Here is a 19,150-nt window from a genome sequence, read left to right as displayed (position 1 = left end):
CTATGAATACTTTCCAGATGCACTGTACCTTCTAGTGTCAAAGCTCAGCCTGGTTAGTATTAGGCCTCATGCACACTGGATGTTAAAACCACCAGTAGCTTTGCAGTGTCCAACTCTTTTGCAATAGCATTTAGCGTCCTTCCACGTTAGCTTTTTTGAAAACTTTTTTTGGATCAAATACACTGGGGAGCCATGTTTGAGCGTTTTACAGCTGAAAACTCCTAGTTTTTTTTTTTTGCTTTAATAAAAACACACCCCAGCCAAAAACTGCTGATAACAGCCTTTGTGTGCATGGAGACATAGGCTACATGATGGGGACTTTGTAGGGGGGGCAAAAAAAAAAGTGTCTGAAGCCAAAAACTGCCGCTGTAAAAAAGTCCAAAAATGTCTAGTGTGCTCTATGAGTCCTTTCTCTTAAAAGGTTACTTATGCTGAAATATGGCCTCAACCCACATTACCAATTAGTTTGAGAACTTTGTACATTCCTGCTTTCAAGCTCTCCATCCCAATTTTGACCAACGTGCTTAATACAAGAACCTACCTGGCCATACATGGCTCTGAGCTGGTAGCTTACAGGCATACCTGGACAATATACTTTGCTTTTGGTAGACAGCCTTCGCAATAGTAATAAAAACTAACACACTGACCATAACCAGTTTATTTCTTTGAAGTGCCTTAATACAGTTGTTTGAAAAATGTATAACATTAGCCCTCTAGAGTACAGAACAAGCAGCATTTCAAGATGGTTACAGTGTTTGCATTGGTTCTATTGTACAATATTGCCACATTTCTCCAGTGTAGTGACAGTTCTTGTTCATAAACTGCAAATAGAGGGAAATAGGGACAATTTTGGACATCCTGCTGGAGAGGGAAACCGAAGAGCCTACACAGCTAGTCCAAGAAGAGCTGGAAACATTAGCAGTGAGAGAAAGGGCATCACTAGTTCTAGCAACAAACCACATCTTTTGGAAATAGGAAAACCTGATGTGTGTTACTTACAGGTTTTGTTCACTGGTTTAGGTGACAGTCACGTCGCTAGTCTAAAAATTGGTAGATGGCACAGAAATGGGTTTATAACAAAAAAGGATGCCCCCCCAATTCCAACTTACAAATGTGGATATATCCACCCGCTGAAGTTTAGTAAAGCTCCTAGCAGTTAAGTAAACATTGTGGTAGAAGACTGCTCCAAATTCAGAACAGGTTTTGAAAAGTCCTTTGAGGTTTTGTGCAGTACAGTAGAATTCTATTGTAGATAAGTGTCTAGCTTCTTCCTGATGTTTTCATATGAATCCGCTCCCATGTAGTCAACCTGACCCTGTTCCCATCTCTCTCTGCGTTCCTCTGAGGATATAGATGGTGGTGGTGGAGGAGGTGGAGTCATTATTGACATCTGCGACACTGCTTCTGTAACTTCCTCCTAAAAAGGAAACCACATTTTACTACAGGCTACAGAGCTCTTAACAGATAAGAGGAAATGAGGAAACTAATGGATAGCCTCCATGCAAAAGAAGCAGGCAAAGCAGAACCGAACACAGAAGTAGCAAGACCAAGTAAACGTAAAAAAAAAAAAACCCAAGTAAAAAGAAAACTGCAATGGAATCTGCAGATTGTACAGAGTAATTTGACAACACTAAGTTCATACCTCTCTACAGAAGCGACAAGAGAAAGCCAGTGAACAGACCAAGCCCGATAGCTGTGAATAGTTATAGAAAGTTAAAACAAAAAAGTGAAGAGGTTGAGGATTTGAGATCCTATATAGGAGGCCTCTGCTGAAAGAAAGGAAGAGTGCCCATGCAATACAATGCCCAAATCTTCATTTAGATAATCAAAATTCACATGCAAAAGCAGTTTTGTACATAGATTCATCTGTATCCAATTAAGGGCTAATGCTTCATGATAATGTCCTGGGACTTTTTGCAAAGCCTCCAAACAAAAGATTTATGGCCACCAAAAGTATGATACATTGCCGATCCCTGCCTCTTGAAAATACCAATATGCTGGCAGTCATCCTAATCTGTTTTTATACCTTAACATTCCTCCCACTTTTTCTGGGTCAAGTTCTTTAAGTCACCTTTCCATCTAGATACTTACCTCGTGTTAGGTAATGGACAGTGGAACAGCCTGAACAGCAACTAGCACTTTCTAAATGAAGCTGGCAATAAAAGACAGTTTCCTTTGACAGGTTTTTATTAAGCAAGCCTGAAGTGAAATACAGGTGTTGACATTCTGAAGATGCTTTCCCTAAAGATTTAACATGTTTTAAGCCAGCAAGTGACACAAAACAATCTAAAAATCCAAAAATGGAGAGATCTTATCCCCATGTTTCAGGTTGACTCCAGATGTACTAAAGGCATTGGGGTAGCCAGACATCTAGGCAGCAGGGAGATGTCAGCTATATTTCCTAATTGTCCTCGTTCTATTTCCTGATTAGAACGCTCTACCTTGTACCAAGTCATTGTTTCTAGTTGGTCAAAGGGTCAGATGTAAAGCATAATGCCAAGTTGAGGTTCATCTAGGGCAGTGATGGCAAACCTTGGCACCCCAGATGTTTTGGAACTACATTTCCCATGCACTCTGCAGTGTAGTTGAGCATCATGGCAAATTTAGTTCCAAGACATCTGGGGTGCCAGGGTTCACCATCACTGATCCAGGGCATGCAAAACGGCCATGTTAAAAGTGACGCGAATGGCATTACAGACATACAAGCCAGCATTTCCATGTAATTTCAGATGGTATATGCATTTGGAAAAGGCTTCTAGGAGAGATTGCAAAACTTCAGCGTGCTGGACTAAACCACACACACACCTCAAGCACTCATTTCATTGGGCAGAATTTATTCTGACCATTAAAATGAATTAACAGCACTAAATATAGCCTAACAAAGGGGTCAGCATCCCGTCGATTGTGGGCTACAGGTAGACTCTAAACAGGTCTGCACCACCGACCCCCGCCTTCTACTTTAGGTACAGGGAGGAGCTGGCCAAGTTAACCCGCAGGCGATTTGGTTGCTTAGGACCTAGCAACCAATCACCAGCTTGTTAATATGAAGTCACTTGGCCAGCTCCCACCCCTGTTTAGAACGGCTTTCTCCCAATCTCTGCTAACGGTGGGGGGGGTGGGGAGACACGGGAGGTGATGTGAAGGTGCAGTGTCCTCGACCACCCTTCACATCACCACCCTGCCCTCTGAGCAGAACGTACTTCTGACCCCCTGCACTCTTGTAAAACTTAAAATATCTTTTGTGCTCACAAAATACTGCTTTTGCGATCTACATTTGGGGTCAACAATGTATCATCACCTGCAGTAGATCACCAAGGCAGTGAGTTAACACATGGAACATGCCTTTCTGGCAGTGTATTCTGGTGCGAACTGGCCCCAACAGGACACTGTGCCTGATGATCTTTGACATCAAGTAAATCTCCATCTCTAAAGGTTGCCTACCCCTGGCCTAGCGTTACAAATAGAGGTCGACCGATATATCGGCCGATATTTGGATTTTTTTACTTAATCGGCCGATCACATTTGTATCTCTTCGGGTTCTTTTATCAATGGACTGAACTCCGTGTGTAGAAGTTCTCAGTTTAACCATTTAAAGACTAAATCTTTTTTGACATTTGTTGCTTACAAGTAAAAATTCTGTATTTTCTGCTAGAAAATCACTTGGAACCCCCAAACATTATATATATATTTTTTTAGCAGAGACCCTAGGGAATAAAATAGCGGTTGTTGCAATATTTTATGTCACGGTATTTGCGCAGCGGTCTTTCAAACGCAATTTTTTAAAATAAAATACACCAATAAAAAAAAAAAAAAAAAAAAAAAAAAAAAACAGTAAAGTTAGCCCATTTTTTTTCGTCCAAAAGTTTTGGTTGCCTGTTTTTGTGTATTTAATATTTAAGATAGTTTTTTTTTAATCTAAATTATACATACAAGTGAACTGATTGGAGGTTTGTTTTGTTCAATAAATGTTTAAATGTAAAAAATTTTCTGTATCACTTATTACTTAAGGTTGCTTCCACACTGGAGCAGGCAGGCGTTGATGGTAAAACGCTGTTAGTTTTAGCGGCGCTTTACCGTCATTTTAGCGGCGCTATTCGGCTGCTAGCGGGGCGCTTATAACCCAGCTAGTGGCCGAGGAAGGGGTTAAATGCGCCCCTGAAGTGCTGCTGCCGAAACGTTTTGCAGCCGCTTCGGCAGCGGTGCGCATTCATTTCAATGGGCAGGAGTGGTGGAGGAGCGGTATACACCGCTCCAAAGACATCCTGCCAGCACATCGCCTCAGTGTAAAAGCACTCGGGATATCACACTGAGACTGTAGGGAAGCTGTTTTACAGGCACTTTACAGGCGCTATTTTTAGCCCAAAAGCGCCTAAAAAACGCCCCAGTGTGAAAGGGGTCTAACTGTTAGATTTTATGAGATGAAGGGGGGAAAAAAAAAAAAAAAAAAAAAAAAAATTTGGCATCACATCGGCCACCGCGATTTCTAAATATCGGCATCGGCCAGAGAAAAACCCATATCGGTCGACCTCTAGTTACAAATTTAGAAAACGCTTGAAGCCTGTAATTGCGTCCGCTGCCCCTGGACACTGGCAGTGGGTTTGAGTAGTTTCTGCAACCAAAATGCCCACCTTTAAACACCTGTGTATTCATGGACAGTTTCTTTTCCGTCCAACTCAAAGGGCCCTTGCATGTTAGCCTAAGGCTCCCCAAGGTACAGTGTTAAAACATCTAGTGTGCATGAGGCCTAAAAAGGAGATGTATTGCAAAAGCCCTTTTGGCCATGCTTCTCCTGGAGTGCACTCAATTCTGCACTCCTGTAACCCAGATTCAGCCAACAGCAGGCTAAAGTTTGACTGACATCACAAAGTCAGTCCAGGCTTCGATAGGATCTTAACAAGGTCTGCATCCTATCAGACACCCGAGCGGCACCAGCCTTTAACTGAACCAGCCACTCCACCCACATCCCGGTGCTCCAGTAATTGCTAGAGGAGCAGAGCCAGTGGCTGACTGTCACCACTCTGTGGTGTCTTCAGTAAGCAGAGGCCATGCGATTGCTCAGTTCTTGGTGTAAGAGCCAGTGGGGGACAGCTGCAGCATCATACTGATGTTGCAACTACATAGGCTAGTATGAATGGATTTAAAATTCCCATACTTTCCTTTAAATCTGAAGTCAGCAAAAAAAAAAAAAAAAAAAATAATGCTTCTTGAACATTTCAGAGACTAAGGCCCCTTTCACACTGGGGCGGTTTGCAGGCGTTATTGCGCTAAAAATACCGCCTGCAAACCGCCCCTAAACAGCCTCCGCTGTTTGTTCAGTGTGAAAGCCCGAGGGCTTTCACACTGAAGCGGTGCACTGGCAGGAGGGTAAAAAAGTCCTGCAAGCTGCTTCTTTGGAGCGGTGAAGGAGCGGTGTATTCACCGCTCCTGCCCATTGAAATCAATGGGACAGCGCAGCTATACCGCAGCAATACCGCGGCTATAGCTGCGCTGTACGAGCAGTTTTAACCCTTTTTCGGCCGCCAGCGGGGGTTAAAACCGCACGCGGCCGAATACAGCCGCAAAGACGGTAAAAAACAGCGCTAAAAATAGAACTGTTTTACCGCCGACGCCCCCACCACCCCAGTGTGAAAGGGGCCTTAGCTATAGCAGCTCTGTGGAAAGCATTTTTTTTTTTTTTTAATTAAAATTCCCCTCATGTGCCTAAAGGTTACTAACCCCCATATTACAATGGGCCAAGGAAAGTAGGGTAAAAGGACTGTCTGCAGACTTGCACAAAAAAGTCAGCATTTGCATGATAGCTGTAATCAGATTCCCAGAGCATGCTAGAGCCCAAAGGATTTGCATCAGCACATTTTAAAGCCAGTTATTGTGCAACTATGCTGGTTTTCCCAACTGCTTAGACATCATGGGACACCCACTCTAGGATCAAGTTCTTTCCAGTATGCTTCTGACAAACGAGCATGCAGTAAAGCCAGCAGGCAATTGGCATCTGATCAGCTGACTGGTGTTCTGGCAGGGGTAGCAAATTCTGCCATTTTCATGGACCAGCAAGTATTAACACCTTACCAAGTAGTTCTAGTCTCCCAAGGTACAGACAGCTAGACTTATGTACAACTCTGCTTTGAGTCAACAAAGTCATGCCAAGGCTGGATCCTCTAGATTTCTACTCGAGCCCGTTACACTACGCATGGCAGGAACGAGTGTTCCTGCTCATGATTTTCAAAGTGCTATTCCACATGACTTGAATTGGCTGCCCCATGAGCATTTGTCACCCAAAAGAAACTTTAAACACATGTGAAGCTTGTCCCCTAAAGGCATGTATTGACGTGGGTCAATTGCAGCAAAATGCAGTTTGGTGTGCCATTTAAAGTGAATGGCACTTAAATGAGGGCCATGTGTTTGCAGCAAATGTCACAATTCTGCCCATGATTCCAGAGTGTGGCCTGAAGCCAAAATGGACAGTAGCAGTGCCACAAAGTGCAACATGGTTTGTGCATGCTACACCTTAGTGCAAAAACAGTACTGGTAGATAGGCTGATGGTAGTCTTTTATGTAAGTTTTAAGGCAGGCCTGCTCTATGTAAAATATGCATCAGTGGCCATCACCACAAGTATATAACATTGAATCAACAGTTGAGAACATGTGCTGGCCCGAGCAATGTATAGATGTTTTAATAAACCTGAACTTCAAAAAAGTAAAAAGGCAGCAAGTGGAAACTTTCACTTTTCCTACAGCAAGTTAAACCCTCTACCCTCAGGAACCTTCCCTATTGGTCATGTGCCTCTGCCCCTACTATATTAAAAGGGCTCACAGGAGACTTTGCAGAGGCAGCCAGACTATTTCACAGTTTCAGCTGTCCATCTTCAGTAAAATCAAAGACCTGGATGACCAGGATCTACAGGTCTAGGGTAAGGCTAGCACACTTAGGAGTGGAGGGGTGGGAGGGAGGAAAGTGAATGTATAGACTTTGCCTTTATAAAGTGGTTATAATGTCCAAATAAAAAATACCTAAAATGCATGTTGTCCCTTAAGGTAACAAAGCACCAACGCACCACCCTTCCCCCCCCCCCCCCCAAACCCATCATTATCCCAGACACTTACCTGGATGAGTAATAGATTCAGCGTTGTCCCCAGCTGCAGCAGCACTCTCCTCTTAGTCTCACAGGCAGCAGTGAGCCATAGGCTCCTGCTGCTGTCAGTCAAATCTGGTCAGGAAGCAGGGGCATGGCTGGGCCTTGCTATGCGAGAACATGGACAGCCAGCCTGGCTTGGGTGGGCACCTGCACAAGTGCCCCCTTAGCATGAGGCTTGCTGAGTGGGCACCTGCAGGAGGAGTGAACAGCACTGGCAGAGGACTCCAGAAGAGGAGGTGGTCCCCCACCAAGTCTGAAGTGGAAGTACACTTTAAACAAAAGTGAAAATCTTAAAAAAAAAAATAATTTGAATTAAAGCAGCTGGAAAAGTTGAATGGTTGATAACCGTTAGATTCTGGCTACTCCAGTTTTTGCCCTCCCAGAAGCTGTGCAGTCTAAAGCTGGCCATACATGGATTAAAGTTCAGCAAGAACTGCCCTTGACATGCCAGCCCCCCCCAACAAACAGTGTTGATGGGTGGGACTGGGGGAGAAGAAATCAAGCCAGTTTTCCTTCCATCTGCTGGAAGAAAAAAAAAAAAAAAAAAAAAAAAAAAAAAAAATTGTGGTAGCTGCCACAAGTATATAAAAAGATCCTAACTTTATAACAAGTTACAGTTCTAGATGCAGAAAACATGCAACAGAACAGGATCAGGGTTAAATGATACTGCTTTAAGCTCAACCTACCATCACTATCCTTAAAAACCTGTTACTTTCCAAGTCCCTCACTAATCCCCAGTTTAAAGTTTACAGATAAAACTACAATGTAACCCAATGGCAAACCTACCGCTTTTAAGCCAACTGACACATCTTTGACCACACCGTGTTCTGTAAGGAGGGGCAAAATCCTTGACGTGTACATGTCCCACCACAGCTGGAGAAATTCTGGATGAATGAGTGTTTGGTCATGCACATCCCCTTTCACAGTCTTTGTTTTACTGTCATATGTATAGTTCCATGGCTTCACTTTACCCAGGAAATGCACTACCTTGGCATTTGCTCCAAATCTTAAAAAAAAAAAAAAAAAAAAAAAAAAAGTTAGTTAGTTTCAAAAGCAAACAAGGGCAACACTCCCATTACAACTTTGTAAGCATGTGGTCAGACATCCCAAAACTGCCCTTCAGTTCCACCAGTCACAAAGTAAACAGTAAGCAGCTTGCATGATAGACCTGTACAAATTCCAAACAATTTAGTCATGCTTCCTGTGCACTTTAAAGCAGCATGGACCCCTGCTTAAGGTAGCTAGGTAATACCCATCTAAAAACAGCAAAGCAAGTGACAAGCCAAAACCTTGACTATTGCAATCTGGAAGGTGATGACCATAAATATGGGCAATCGGTACCTACAGCGAATACACACACACACAATAAATTTACACGCCACAGGACAAAGGATGTGAAATGATTTCATACAGTAATGTTAGATTAGTGTACTGTATGCGTTATGATTTTTTCAAAATTTTGAATTAGCCGCCGAGGGACGCACGCAGGGAACAGAGCCCGAGCCACACTTGGGCCTGCATTGTAGGATTCTGGTGCAGTGTACTTGCCTTATCCCCAGGATCCTGCGATGTCCCCCTGCTGTGTCTGCGGGCTGTGTCCTCCACCCGATGCCTCACATAGGGCAGAGGTCTGAGCCTGCAGACACAGCAGGGGAACAAGGCCAGTACACTACACCAGAATCCTACAATGCAGTCCTGAGTGTGGCTTGGGGTTACCACTAATGGCACTGAAATTTAACCCTGAGCCACACTCCAGAAACCGCCAGGGAGGTTAAGAATTGTTTAAGGTACTGTAATTCTTAAATTCATTTATCTTTTGCAAAAAAAAAAATTTAATCTAACTTTTACAGTAATCTGCATTTGGAGGCATTGCAAATGAGTAACATGAGACAGTTACCGCATGCAGTAAAGCTTAGTGAATTGACCCCATTGTGACCCAACTAAACCACTTATTTAAACCACAAATTTAAACAAATGAATTGTAAATATGGACTGGTAGAGTCATGAGATCCTTCCAACATCTGAAAACACTGACTGCACAATTCAGAAGGTTTAGCACAGATTGCACATTCATGCGAGAAATCTTCCCTCCACCCAAACTTGGATCATATCCCAGTTAGTCTGTAGAAATGATAGTAGCTGCCAGCAACCCCAGTACAAAATAAAGTGCTCATTCATTACTAGCTACAGGCACATTCCACAAAAACAAGGTTTCTCAGATACAGAAGCTCTAAAGTACACCAAATATTGTATATGACAAACATCTAGCCATCTAGAGAACAAGAGTAGAATTCATCTGAAAGTAAACACTAAACCTGGTTAAGAGGATTTTAAGACTGCAAAAATCCGGAGTTCTACTGGTATAGTTCAGGTGGTGGCCAACATGTTTTTCTAAAGTATCGTTGCAAAAAGCCATGCAGCACAACTCTATAGTACATGCGTATCTCCCCAGATTCTGAATATTTTCCCAAAATGATTAAAAACATCCTCTGCCAGAAATGCACACTGCTCCCAAGTCCTGCTGTGGGCTGACCAAATACAGGGGGTGCAGGAAATTCAATAAAGCCTTTTACACCACATTTCTGCTGGTAGCTTCCTTAAACTACCTGCAAATTCAAGCAAGGATCTGCACCAGTCTGATTGCTACCAACCTTGGTGGCAAAATAGGTAGTGTCAACTACAGCCACAGTAAATGCTTGAAGAACCAGTCACTGTGGTAGCAAAAGATTCCAGTTTATAGATTAAGAAACCAAATGGTAATCAAGACCAGCTCTGAGTTGGTGTACAGAACATGGCCAGGGATAGAGTCCTGTATGGGAAGCAGTCATTCATGACTGCTTCCTGGCAGTCAGCCAGGAGGAGATTCCTTTGGCAAAAAGGAAAGTGTAAAAAAAAAGGAGGGTGGATGGAGCATGACAGGGAACAAAGACTAGAACCCATCAGGTTCACTTACCTGTAATCACGCAAGGCATTCAACCGATTTCAAAGCTGCCATTGACGCGGGTGTCCTGATGGGCAACTAGTCTCCCGTCAGGTTTCACCCACTTTCTACTACACGCCTCAGCTGTGCATCTGTCAGTGTTGATTTATGTACCTCTGACAGGTACATGAATTGGCTGCAAGTATCACCACTTTGTTGCAGCCAATGGAATTCTAATGGGTGTGACATGCTTTATGAATATACCCCACAGTATCTGTAGTGATATCAGTTCTGCCCAGATAAGGACTTTGTTCAGTTTCCCATGGAGAGTAAATGGCCCTCAATCTGATTGTACACTGCTTTAGCTCTACCACCAACTATATATAGTGCAAGGACCTACATTTTTTGCTACAAAATTGATTGGTTTAGGTTTCCTTGTTAAAATGGCTGAAACACAGTTTTTTTTGTTTTTTTTTTTTTTTTTAAACAAAAAGGCTTTTCTAATACTGCATTGTACAAAGCCCATAAAAAAAAAAAAAAAAAAAAAATTTAAGAGTGCAGCGGGACTATAATGTACAATATGCACCATTTTATGCAACAGTCAAAAGTGCAGTTATCAGAGTTAGTGTTCCCCAATACTGGTGATCAGTGTCACTCAAACTCCCTTACCTTTTGGCAGTCAGTGCTTAGTGTGACCTTTACCCTGCCAGTTAGCACGTCCCCTTTCACTAGTAGCAATTGGTGGACAAGGGCATCCACAAGCATGGAGGGTGCATCTCAACTGCTTCCCCATAGGGCAGCTTGTCTCACCCATCTCCCCCTCATCACAGCACTGCCTTCTAATGCTTAGTTGTGGTTTGCCAGTGATCAGTATGAAGAGCCGTCAGGGATCGCTTTCCATGCTAAGCTGTGGCTTGACAGCTAGGAGTAGTCAGTCTCCAGCTCTAAGGCCCCTTTCACACAGTCTATCCGTTTTTCTTCTGTTGACTGACAATGCATTCCTAAGGGCAAATGGATGACCATCCATTAACCTTCAGATTAACATACGAGGCTACATCCAGATCTGTCAAAAATGGATATTAACTGACGTTAGACAATGTCCGATCAGTTAAGAACTGTTTTGAAGAAATACATTTTTTTGTATATCTGTGAACTCAACCTATGACCCAGGCAGTAGTTGGACAATAGGAAGTACATCCCCAGTTCATGCCCAAGGAGAAACATGGCAAGAGATGTCTCACATGAGGGGCTTCTAAACCTGGTGCACGAAAGGCCAGGCTTGTGGGACTCAACCTGTCGGGACCACAGCAACTATGGGATGAAATCTAAGCTTGTGACACCAAATTGGTCCACCATTACTCCCAAACAGTGTTAACAATGTGGTAAGTGTTATCCAATTGCAGCTTGCCCTTTTGTCAGTTTATATAATCATTAGATTATGGCTTGGTTGTAAATTTTTGAATGGTGTCAGGGTTATTTTTAGCATTTCAGCAAACTTTCAGTATTCTATGCCTCTATTATAAAAAAGTTGCAAACACTCAAACTTTTTTTAATGAAATGTTCAGCAGAGAGGGCATGGTTGACGCAAAGATTCGCATGCATTACTACAAATGTTAAATACATAGTGCCACATGGTTTGGCTCTGCTGCAGTGAGAGACTGACCAGTACATTACTCACGTTTCCACAATCTAATGGAAAAATCTTTACTCAAATTCTCTCAATATGTGTTTACAGGATTTGAAATTAACAGAAAGTGGCATTCTGAGACAGTTTTTGCAGAGATTTGCATGATGAGGCAGAGTGTGCAAGCGGTTCCGGAGCTACCACAAAGAAGAAAAAAAAAAAAAAAAAAAAAAAAAGTCTACTTTGAAATGTTGTCCTTCCTAAGGAAAGTCATGGATGTTAGACCGCAAGTTACGTTTGGATGTTCAATCTAGAAGTTGAAAAAAAGGGGTTTCCATATAGTAAAGTTTTGTGACCAAGTGTTCCTCCTTTTTATTGTAGTACATCAAATGTCTCAGTGTGAGAACACTGACAATGAGACAGAAGCAGTGCAGGGAGAGGAGCAAGCCACACAAGAGGGAGAAGGCCAGTCCCAGTCTGGATGAAACAGCACAACCAAGTTCTTAAAGATCCGTAAATATAAGCATACTATTGATTACTATAGTTTATCTGATGTACACCAAGGCATCATTGCATTTCTCAATCGGCATATTAATCTCTACAGGTTTGTCATGACAGGCCAACATCCAAAGATGGACAAGGCCATGAAGTCTCTCATGGACGAGATATATTTTTTTTTTTTTTTTTTTTAAGAAGGACAGGAGTAAAGATCCATTCTGTGATCCAAATAACTCAAATGCATCCTTCTTGAGGACAATTTATCACACTTCTAAAAGCACAAGCAGAGAGGCAGATGGAGATACATATGGGTAGTTTCAAATTAAACATCAGGGGATGTGGTTCAGTGGGTAGCACTTTCACCTAGCAGTAAGAAGGGTCGCTGGTTCGAATCCCAACCACGACACTACCTGCCTGGAGTTTGCATGTTCTCCCTCTGCCTGCGTGGGTTTCCTCCGAGTACTCCGGTTTCCTCCCACACTCTAAAGACATGCTGGTAGGTTAATTGGATCCTGTCTAAATTGTCCCTAGTATGTATGAATGTGAGTTAGGGACCTTAGATTGTAAGCTCCTTGAGGGTAGGGACTGATGTGAATGTACAATGTATATGTAAAGCGCTGCGTAAATTGATGGCGCTATATAAGTACCTGAAATAAATAAGAGCTGCTGAGTCAGGAATGCCATTGCCCACTATTAGCCAGTATGAACCCCCTCAGGTCATACTGTCAATAGTCCCCATGTCTTCCTGCCCAGCCATATCTACCACCCTGTCCAGACCCTTGTGCGTGCATACAGCTCAATGCACAATACCCAGAGGCCTTATGCTTCCTCTCCTGCTCATTCCTCAGGGAACATATCCTCAGTGTAAACACTAGCTCAAATTCTGCTGATGCTTCTCAAGCCAATAGCCAAACCAGCTATGGTTCTTCTTACCAATTCCCCACCCCCCACCTCTATCAGGATTTGTAACCTGGTTTTTATGTTAAACTACAAGTTTTGTAATATTTTATGCTTTGTTCATACAAAAAGAGTGAAAAAATTTTTTTTTAAAATGTTAAGCAGAACAAAAAACTAAAACAGTTTTGAACATAAAGTGCTTTTGTGTCTTTTATGCTATCAAAACACAATGAAATATTCAAATTTAAATTTGCACTGCATTAGATATATTGGAAAGTAGTCAGCAAATTGTTCATGCATGGCAATGTAATATCTCCCTGCACATACGGAGGGCAGGTCGAACTTAGTCTTCCTCAACGTGGATGCCCTCCTTCTGGACTTTATGCAGAATGCAGCAGGCCTTTATTACTAACTCAGCATTCTCAAGACTGAGTTGCAAGGGTGTTTGGAAAACATGCCATTTATTGGACAATATGCCAAATGTACATTCAATGAGGAGTCTTGCGTGGCTCAGCCGATAATTAAAGATCAACTTCTTGCCATCCAGATTACTTCTGGCATACAGCCTAAGATAGTGCGATGGCCTCATCTGCAACGAGCACGAAAGATAGGTCTGGTCCTGCAGTTCCAGGCAGAGGCTGTTCAAATGGTAAGTCGAATCGCCCTTCTCAGTCTTCCACCCATTACAGACTCACGGAACACTCTGGAATCAGAACTGCTGCCATATGCCCCAATGTCCACAGCGATAAATTTAGAATTACCATCACAGATAGCCATGAGGACCAATGAAAATTTTATAGTTATGAAATCTAGACCCGGAACGTGGAGGCTTTTGAATACAGATATGCTTTCCATCAAGAGCTCCGATACAATTTGGAAAGTTTGCTCGATTCCAAAATCCTTCGCCACATCTTTCCATCTGGTAATGGCATCACTGCTGACAGCTCTTCCCATATGGCTAGGCAAGTATCATGCACCATCTCCAAAATAGTAAAAATGCCCAGAAAAAAAAAAAAAAAAAAAATTTTTAGCTTTTTAAGTAAAACATTCTACTGGCACAAATGGATACAATTATTATCTATACATAATGTACACACACACACACACACACACACTAGACCAGGGGGTAGGCAACCTGACATGATAAATGAATGACTTCTTACCTCAAGGTCACTAGAAGTTCATCTGCAGGTACACATCCTCATGTTGGTATGTCTCCGCTACAGCTAGTCCAGTAAGTAGTCAAATGTGGTACGGTCATCCTGTTGAAGTTCAAAAACTTAGTGGGATACTGTCGGAGATGAGCGTAGTGCAAAGCCACAAAACCTTCAGCAGGCCGCTTCATTAGCATGGGGTGGGTCCAAAGTCTTAGCCACAAGCTTTTTCTTGCTCTCCATTCTCCTTATATTAGGCAAATATGACAATGTCACGCTGTCCCAAAAATTGTTGGAATCCATTGCACAATGCAGATAACACACACGGACAAAAAAAAAAAAAAAAAAGGACACAGCAAGGACAAGTCACTCACTGAAAACTGCAACACAGCATGAAAGGAGCAATGCTTTCTGGGTAATTTCCTTAAATGCACAGAAACTGCTGTAAACGGCCGAAAAAGGATATTAAACGGGACGGATAAAGACAGATGAACAGATAACTGATACGTTTTTAACGTGGCTAAACTGATGGTGCCCGTGTGAAAGGGGCCCAATACTGTACACATGATAGGCAGATGTTACTCCACAGGCTGCTTCAGTCCAAAATGCCAGCCCTACCAGGCAGAAACTTAACAACTTTAACGGTCAACAGGGAGTAGAAGTGATCATACTGAAGCAGCCCATTACTGGGCTGCAGCCCAGCAATTGAAACACTGATCTACACCATCTCTTCACTTGAAACAGCAGCATACTATGAGCCATCCAGTTTATGCAGTCAGGTTTTCCTTGTCAAAAGAAGTTTATGTATCTTTATAACATTGTATACTCAATAAAGTAAGCTCATTGTTTTACAGTAGGGTTTATATAGGTAAATATCATGAAATTTCAAATATTAAACATTGGGTTCACGTAAACCTAAATTAAAGATATATATCATTTCCTTAGTTACTTTTGTAGGTATTTAAATGATTTATACCTACTATACATATTGTTTACAAGTAGAGTGTATATAGGTCAAATCAATTCTGATAATGAGCTTTAATCGTAAGGTGGAGAAAAGGAAAGAGAAAGAAGAAAAAAGGTTGAAAGGTAGAGGTATGGTCCACAAGGTTGTCCCGCTCGTCAGTTTATTATTCTTTTTAGTTCTCTTTGAAGCCTTAGAATGGGTGTCTCTGTAAGTCATTTAATCTGTTACCATGGCAACAGGACAGAGTCATTGAAGTTTGACAGGAACTGTTTTATCCAAGGATGCCAAAGTTTTTCAAATTTTGGAATTTGATTTTGATCGATGGCTACCATCTTAGCATGGGACATTGTATTATTCATTCTGTGAATTGTTTCTGCTAGTACCAATGTAGGCGATTTCCATGCCTTGGCCACTGTTTGTTTTGCAGCCGTTATTAGTTGGATCATAAGTTTGAATGAGAGTGTTAACCATTCCGGTTTTAGATTAAGTTAAATATGGATCTGGTTGTATTATTTTTTAAAATATTTTAGATGCAATCACGAAGACTTCCTTCCAGAAGGTTTGGATTACTGGGCACGTCCACCATATGTGTAAATATGTGCCTATTTCTGGGCATCCTCGAAAACAAAGAGCTGAGGTATTAGGTGAATATTTTGCCACTCTAGCGGGTACAAGGTACCAGCGAGTTAGGACTTTATAATTTGTCTCCAGTGCTAAGATGTTGGGTGAAGATGACTTAGATGTGAACCATATGTTAGACCAGTCCGTGTCTTCTAAAGTTCGTCCCAGGTCCTCCTCCCACCTCTGAACGTAAGAGGGTCTATTAAGATTTGCTACTCCATATAATTGATTATAAAGTGATGAAATTGTACCTTTAGCAAATGGATCTTTTGTACAGATTGATTCAAAAATGGATAATGGTGTATAGAAATTTTTGATTTGGAGATATCTAAATATCTCAGAGTTTGGTAGATCATATTTTTCTCTAAGCGATGGGAATGAAAGGAATGATTTAGATGCTATGAAGTCATTTAGTGTCTGAATGCCTGATGGTGTCCAAGCTTTAAAAGAATTTGGGTAGATCCATGCCGGATAAAAGGCCGGATTTCTGATAAAAGAAAGGAGAGGGTTGTGTGGAGATTGTAACTGATATTTGGTTTTTAGTTTATCCCAGAGAGATAAGAAGTGTTTAGTTATGGGATTATGAATTTTAAAGCAGTCTTTAGAATCAAGCCATAATAAAATTTTATATTAATAGAGGGTCATTTTCTGAAGCCTCTATAAATACCCATAATGGGATTTCCTGTTTTGCATGGTATTTGGACAGACTGGCCAAATGTGCTGCTCTGTAGTAGATAGTAAAATTAGGGTATCCCAGGCCTCCTTTATTTTTGGGAAGATGTAGTGTGTATATATATATATATATATATATATATATATATATATATATATATATATATATATATATATATATATATATATATATATATATATATATATATATATATATATATATATATATATATATATATATATATATATATATATATATATATATATATATATGGTTTAGAAGAGCCCCATATAAACGAAGTTGCTCTTTTTTGTACTATTCTCAAAAAATAGGAAGGAATTGGAATAGGGAGGACTCTGAATAGATAAAGCAATTTGGGTAGAATAGTCATTTTGATTGCATTAATCTTCCCTATCCAGGATAAAGGAAGTTGCGACCATTGTTTTATTAGATTTGTGATCGTCTTAATACAGGAGGATAATTGGTTGAGAATAAGTCAGAATGAGATGCTGTTAAATGAATTCCAAGATATGGGATTGATTTTTCTGCCCATGTGAATGGGAGTGCAGCCCTAGCCGGGATCAATTCCATGTTTGTGAGTGAAATATTAAGCACTAGGCATTTTAGGATTAATCATAAGGCCGGATAGGGCTGCAAATCCATCAAGAGCTGGTATTAAGTTAGGACCAGAGACCTGTGGTGATGACAGAAAAAGTAATATATCGTCTGCAAATATACATAATTTGTGCGTAATACCTCCTACTTCAATGCCAGTTATAGTTTGGTTTGTTCTGATGTATTGGGCCATGGGTTCGAGTATAAGGGCAAATAATAAGGGAGGTAATGGGCAACCCTGTCGGGTACCTCTTTCGATATTAAAGGCTTCAGATTTGTATCCAGCATATTTTATATAGGCTTTGGGTTTATTATATAATGCTTTGATCCATGTTAAAAAGTGGGGTCCAAAACCCCATTTTTGTAATGAATATTGCATATATTGCCAGGATACTGTGTCAAATGCCCACTTAATATCGAGAGATAGAAAACAAAGGGATTTTCCGTTTAGCAATATGTGCCAATAACACTGCCCTGCGTATATTATCGCCTGCCTGTCTATTTGGCATGAAGCCTACTTGATCTCTATGTATTAATTTTCCTATAATGCTATTGAGGCGTTTTGCTATTATTTTTGCTAATAATTTAATATCGAGGTTTAACAGAGAGATAGGCCGATAATTCACACAGGAAGTATCATCAGAAAGGGGTTTTGGGATCATACAAACAATTGCCATTAGTGTTTCTTGCCGAAAAGAATGTCCATCTAGAAGTTTGTTAAAAGTTTCAGTGAGAATGGGAGAGAGTATTTCTGAGAATGTTTTATAGTATAAAGCCGAGTAGCCGTCTGGGCCTGGTCTTTTGTTAAGTTTTAGGTCTTTTATGGCGTTAGCAACTTCATCTATAGTTATAGGCTCATCCAAACTGCTTTTTTGATTCTGAGATAACTCAGGTAAGGTTATTTTTGAGAAGAAGGATTCAGCCTCTGTAGGATTAAATTCATTGTTTGTCTTGTATGAAGTTGCGAGATGTGAGTGAAATTTATGGACTATTTTAACTGGATTACAAGTGTAAACATTTTTTGATAATTTCAAACGTATTGGTTTGAAAGATTTGTTAGTTGAATTTAATGCCCGAGCCAAATATGTACCTGGTTTGTTTGTATTCATGTAGAAATTGTGTTTGGAGCGTTTGAGGGATTTATCAACTGACTCAGTGAGAAATAGATCGTATTCCAATCTAGATTTTTCCAGATGAGATTTTGTACTCAGATGGATTATCTTGAAATGATATGTAGGCTGCATTAAAATTGAGTTCTAGTTTTTTGCTAGATTTTTGCGTTCCCGTTTAAATAGTGCCATTTGTCTTTGTATTGTACCACGCAAGACAGGCTTATGAGCTTCCCACAGTGTTATTGGGGAGATGTCTGTTGTATTATCAATTGATATGTATTCCTTTAAAGCTTGTTCAATGGCCATCTGATGTAGTGGGTGTTTGAGCATTATGTCCGGTAAGTACCACGTTGGGTCATGCGCTTTTGGTATGGCTGAGGCTATAGTAGTGTATACTGCATTATGGTCAGACCACGGAATCAGAATTATATCTGATGCAATAATTTCTGGTATCATTCCTATTGTTAGAAAAATATGATCTATTCTGGTGAAGGTTTGATGAGGGTGCGAGAAATAAGTGAATTTCTTTTTCATTGGGTTACTTTCTCTCCACGAATCTACCAGATTGTATTTGGAAAGAAGTTGAGAAAAAGGTAGAGGTTATTTTGGATGGTGTAAAAGGTGATTTATCTAGAAATGGGAGGAGGACCTGGTTCGAATCCCCACACATTATCACTGTTCCTATTTTGTGTGTATTAATCACTTGTAATATTATATGTGAGAGGAATGGTGTAGGTTGTTTGTTAGGAGCGTAGTAGGAAATCACCGTGATTGCTGTATCCATTATATAACCCATGAGTATCAGGTATCTACCTTCTGGGTCTTTAATTTCTGATAAGGTGAATGGTGTGGATCGGTGAAATGCAATTAGAGTTCCCCTTTGCTTGGTACAGGCAGAAGCCGTGTAAATTTTTTGATAAAAGGAGAAATATATTT

General features: G+C 40.9%; 1 protein-coding gene across 2 annotated transcripts in view; it reads right to left on the bottom strand.

Moving 5' to 3' along the window:
* Positions 1-643: 643 nt before the first annotated feature.
* GYG1 (glycogenin 1) overlaps positions 644-19,150 on the bottom strand; it is an 87,900-nt gene continuing 69,393 nt past the window's right edge. Inside the window, exons 6-8 of one of the 2 annotated variants that reach the window (XM_073625908.1) lie at positions 7,920-8,139; positions 1,643-1,693; positions 644-1,417 (exon numbers count right to left, since the gene is read on the bottom strand). In XM_073625908.1, coding sequence (XP_073482009.1) covers positions 1,244-1,417; positions 1,643-1,693; positions 7,920-8,139 — 445 coding nt within the window. In that variant the 3' untranslated portion in view covers positions 644-1,243. The remainder of the gene's footprint in view (positions 1,418-1,642; positions 1,694-7,919; positions 8,140-19,150) is intronic. The other variant, XM_073625909.1, reaches the window with a different exon arrangement.

Source organism: Aquarana catesbeiana, linkage group LG04, assembly GCF_042186555.1.
Source record: "Aquarana catesbeiana isolate 2022-GZ linkage group LG04, ASM4218655v1, whole genome shotgun sequence".
Classification (NCBI taxonomy): domain Eukaryota; kingdom Metazoa; phylum Chordata; class Amphibia; order Anura; family Ranidae; genus Aquarana; species Aquarana catesbeiana.
This window is presented reverse-complemented; position numbering and strand designations above follow the sequence as displayed.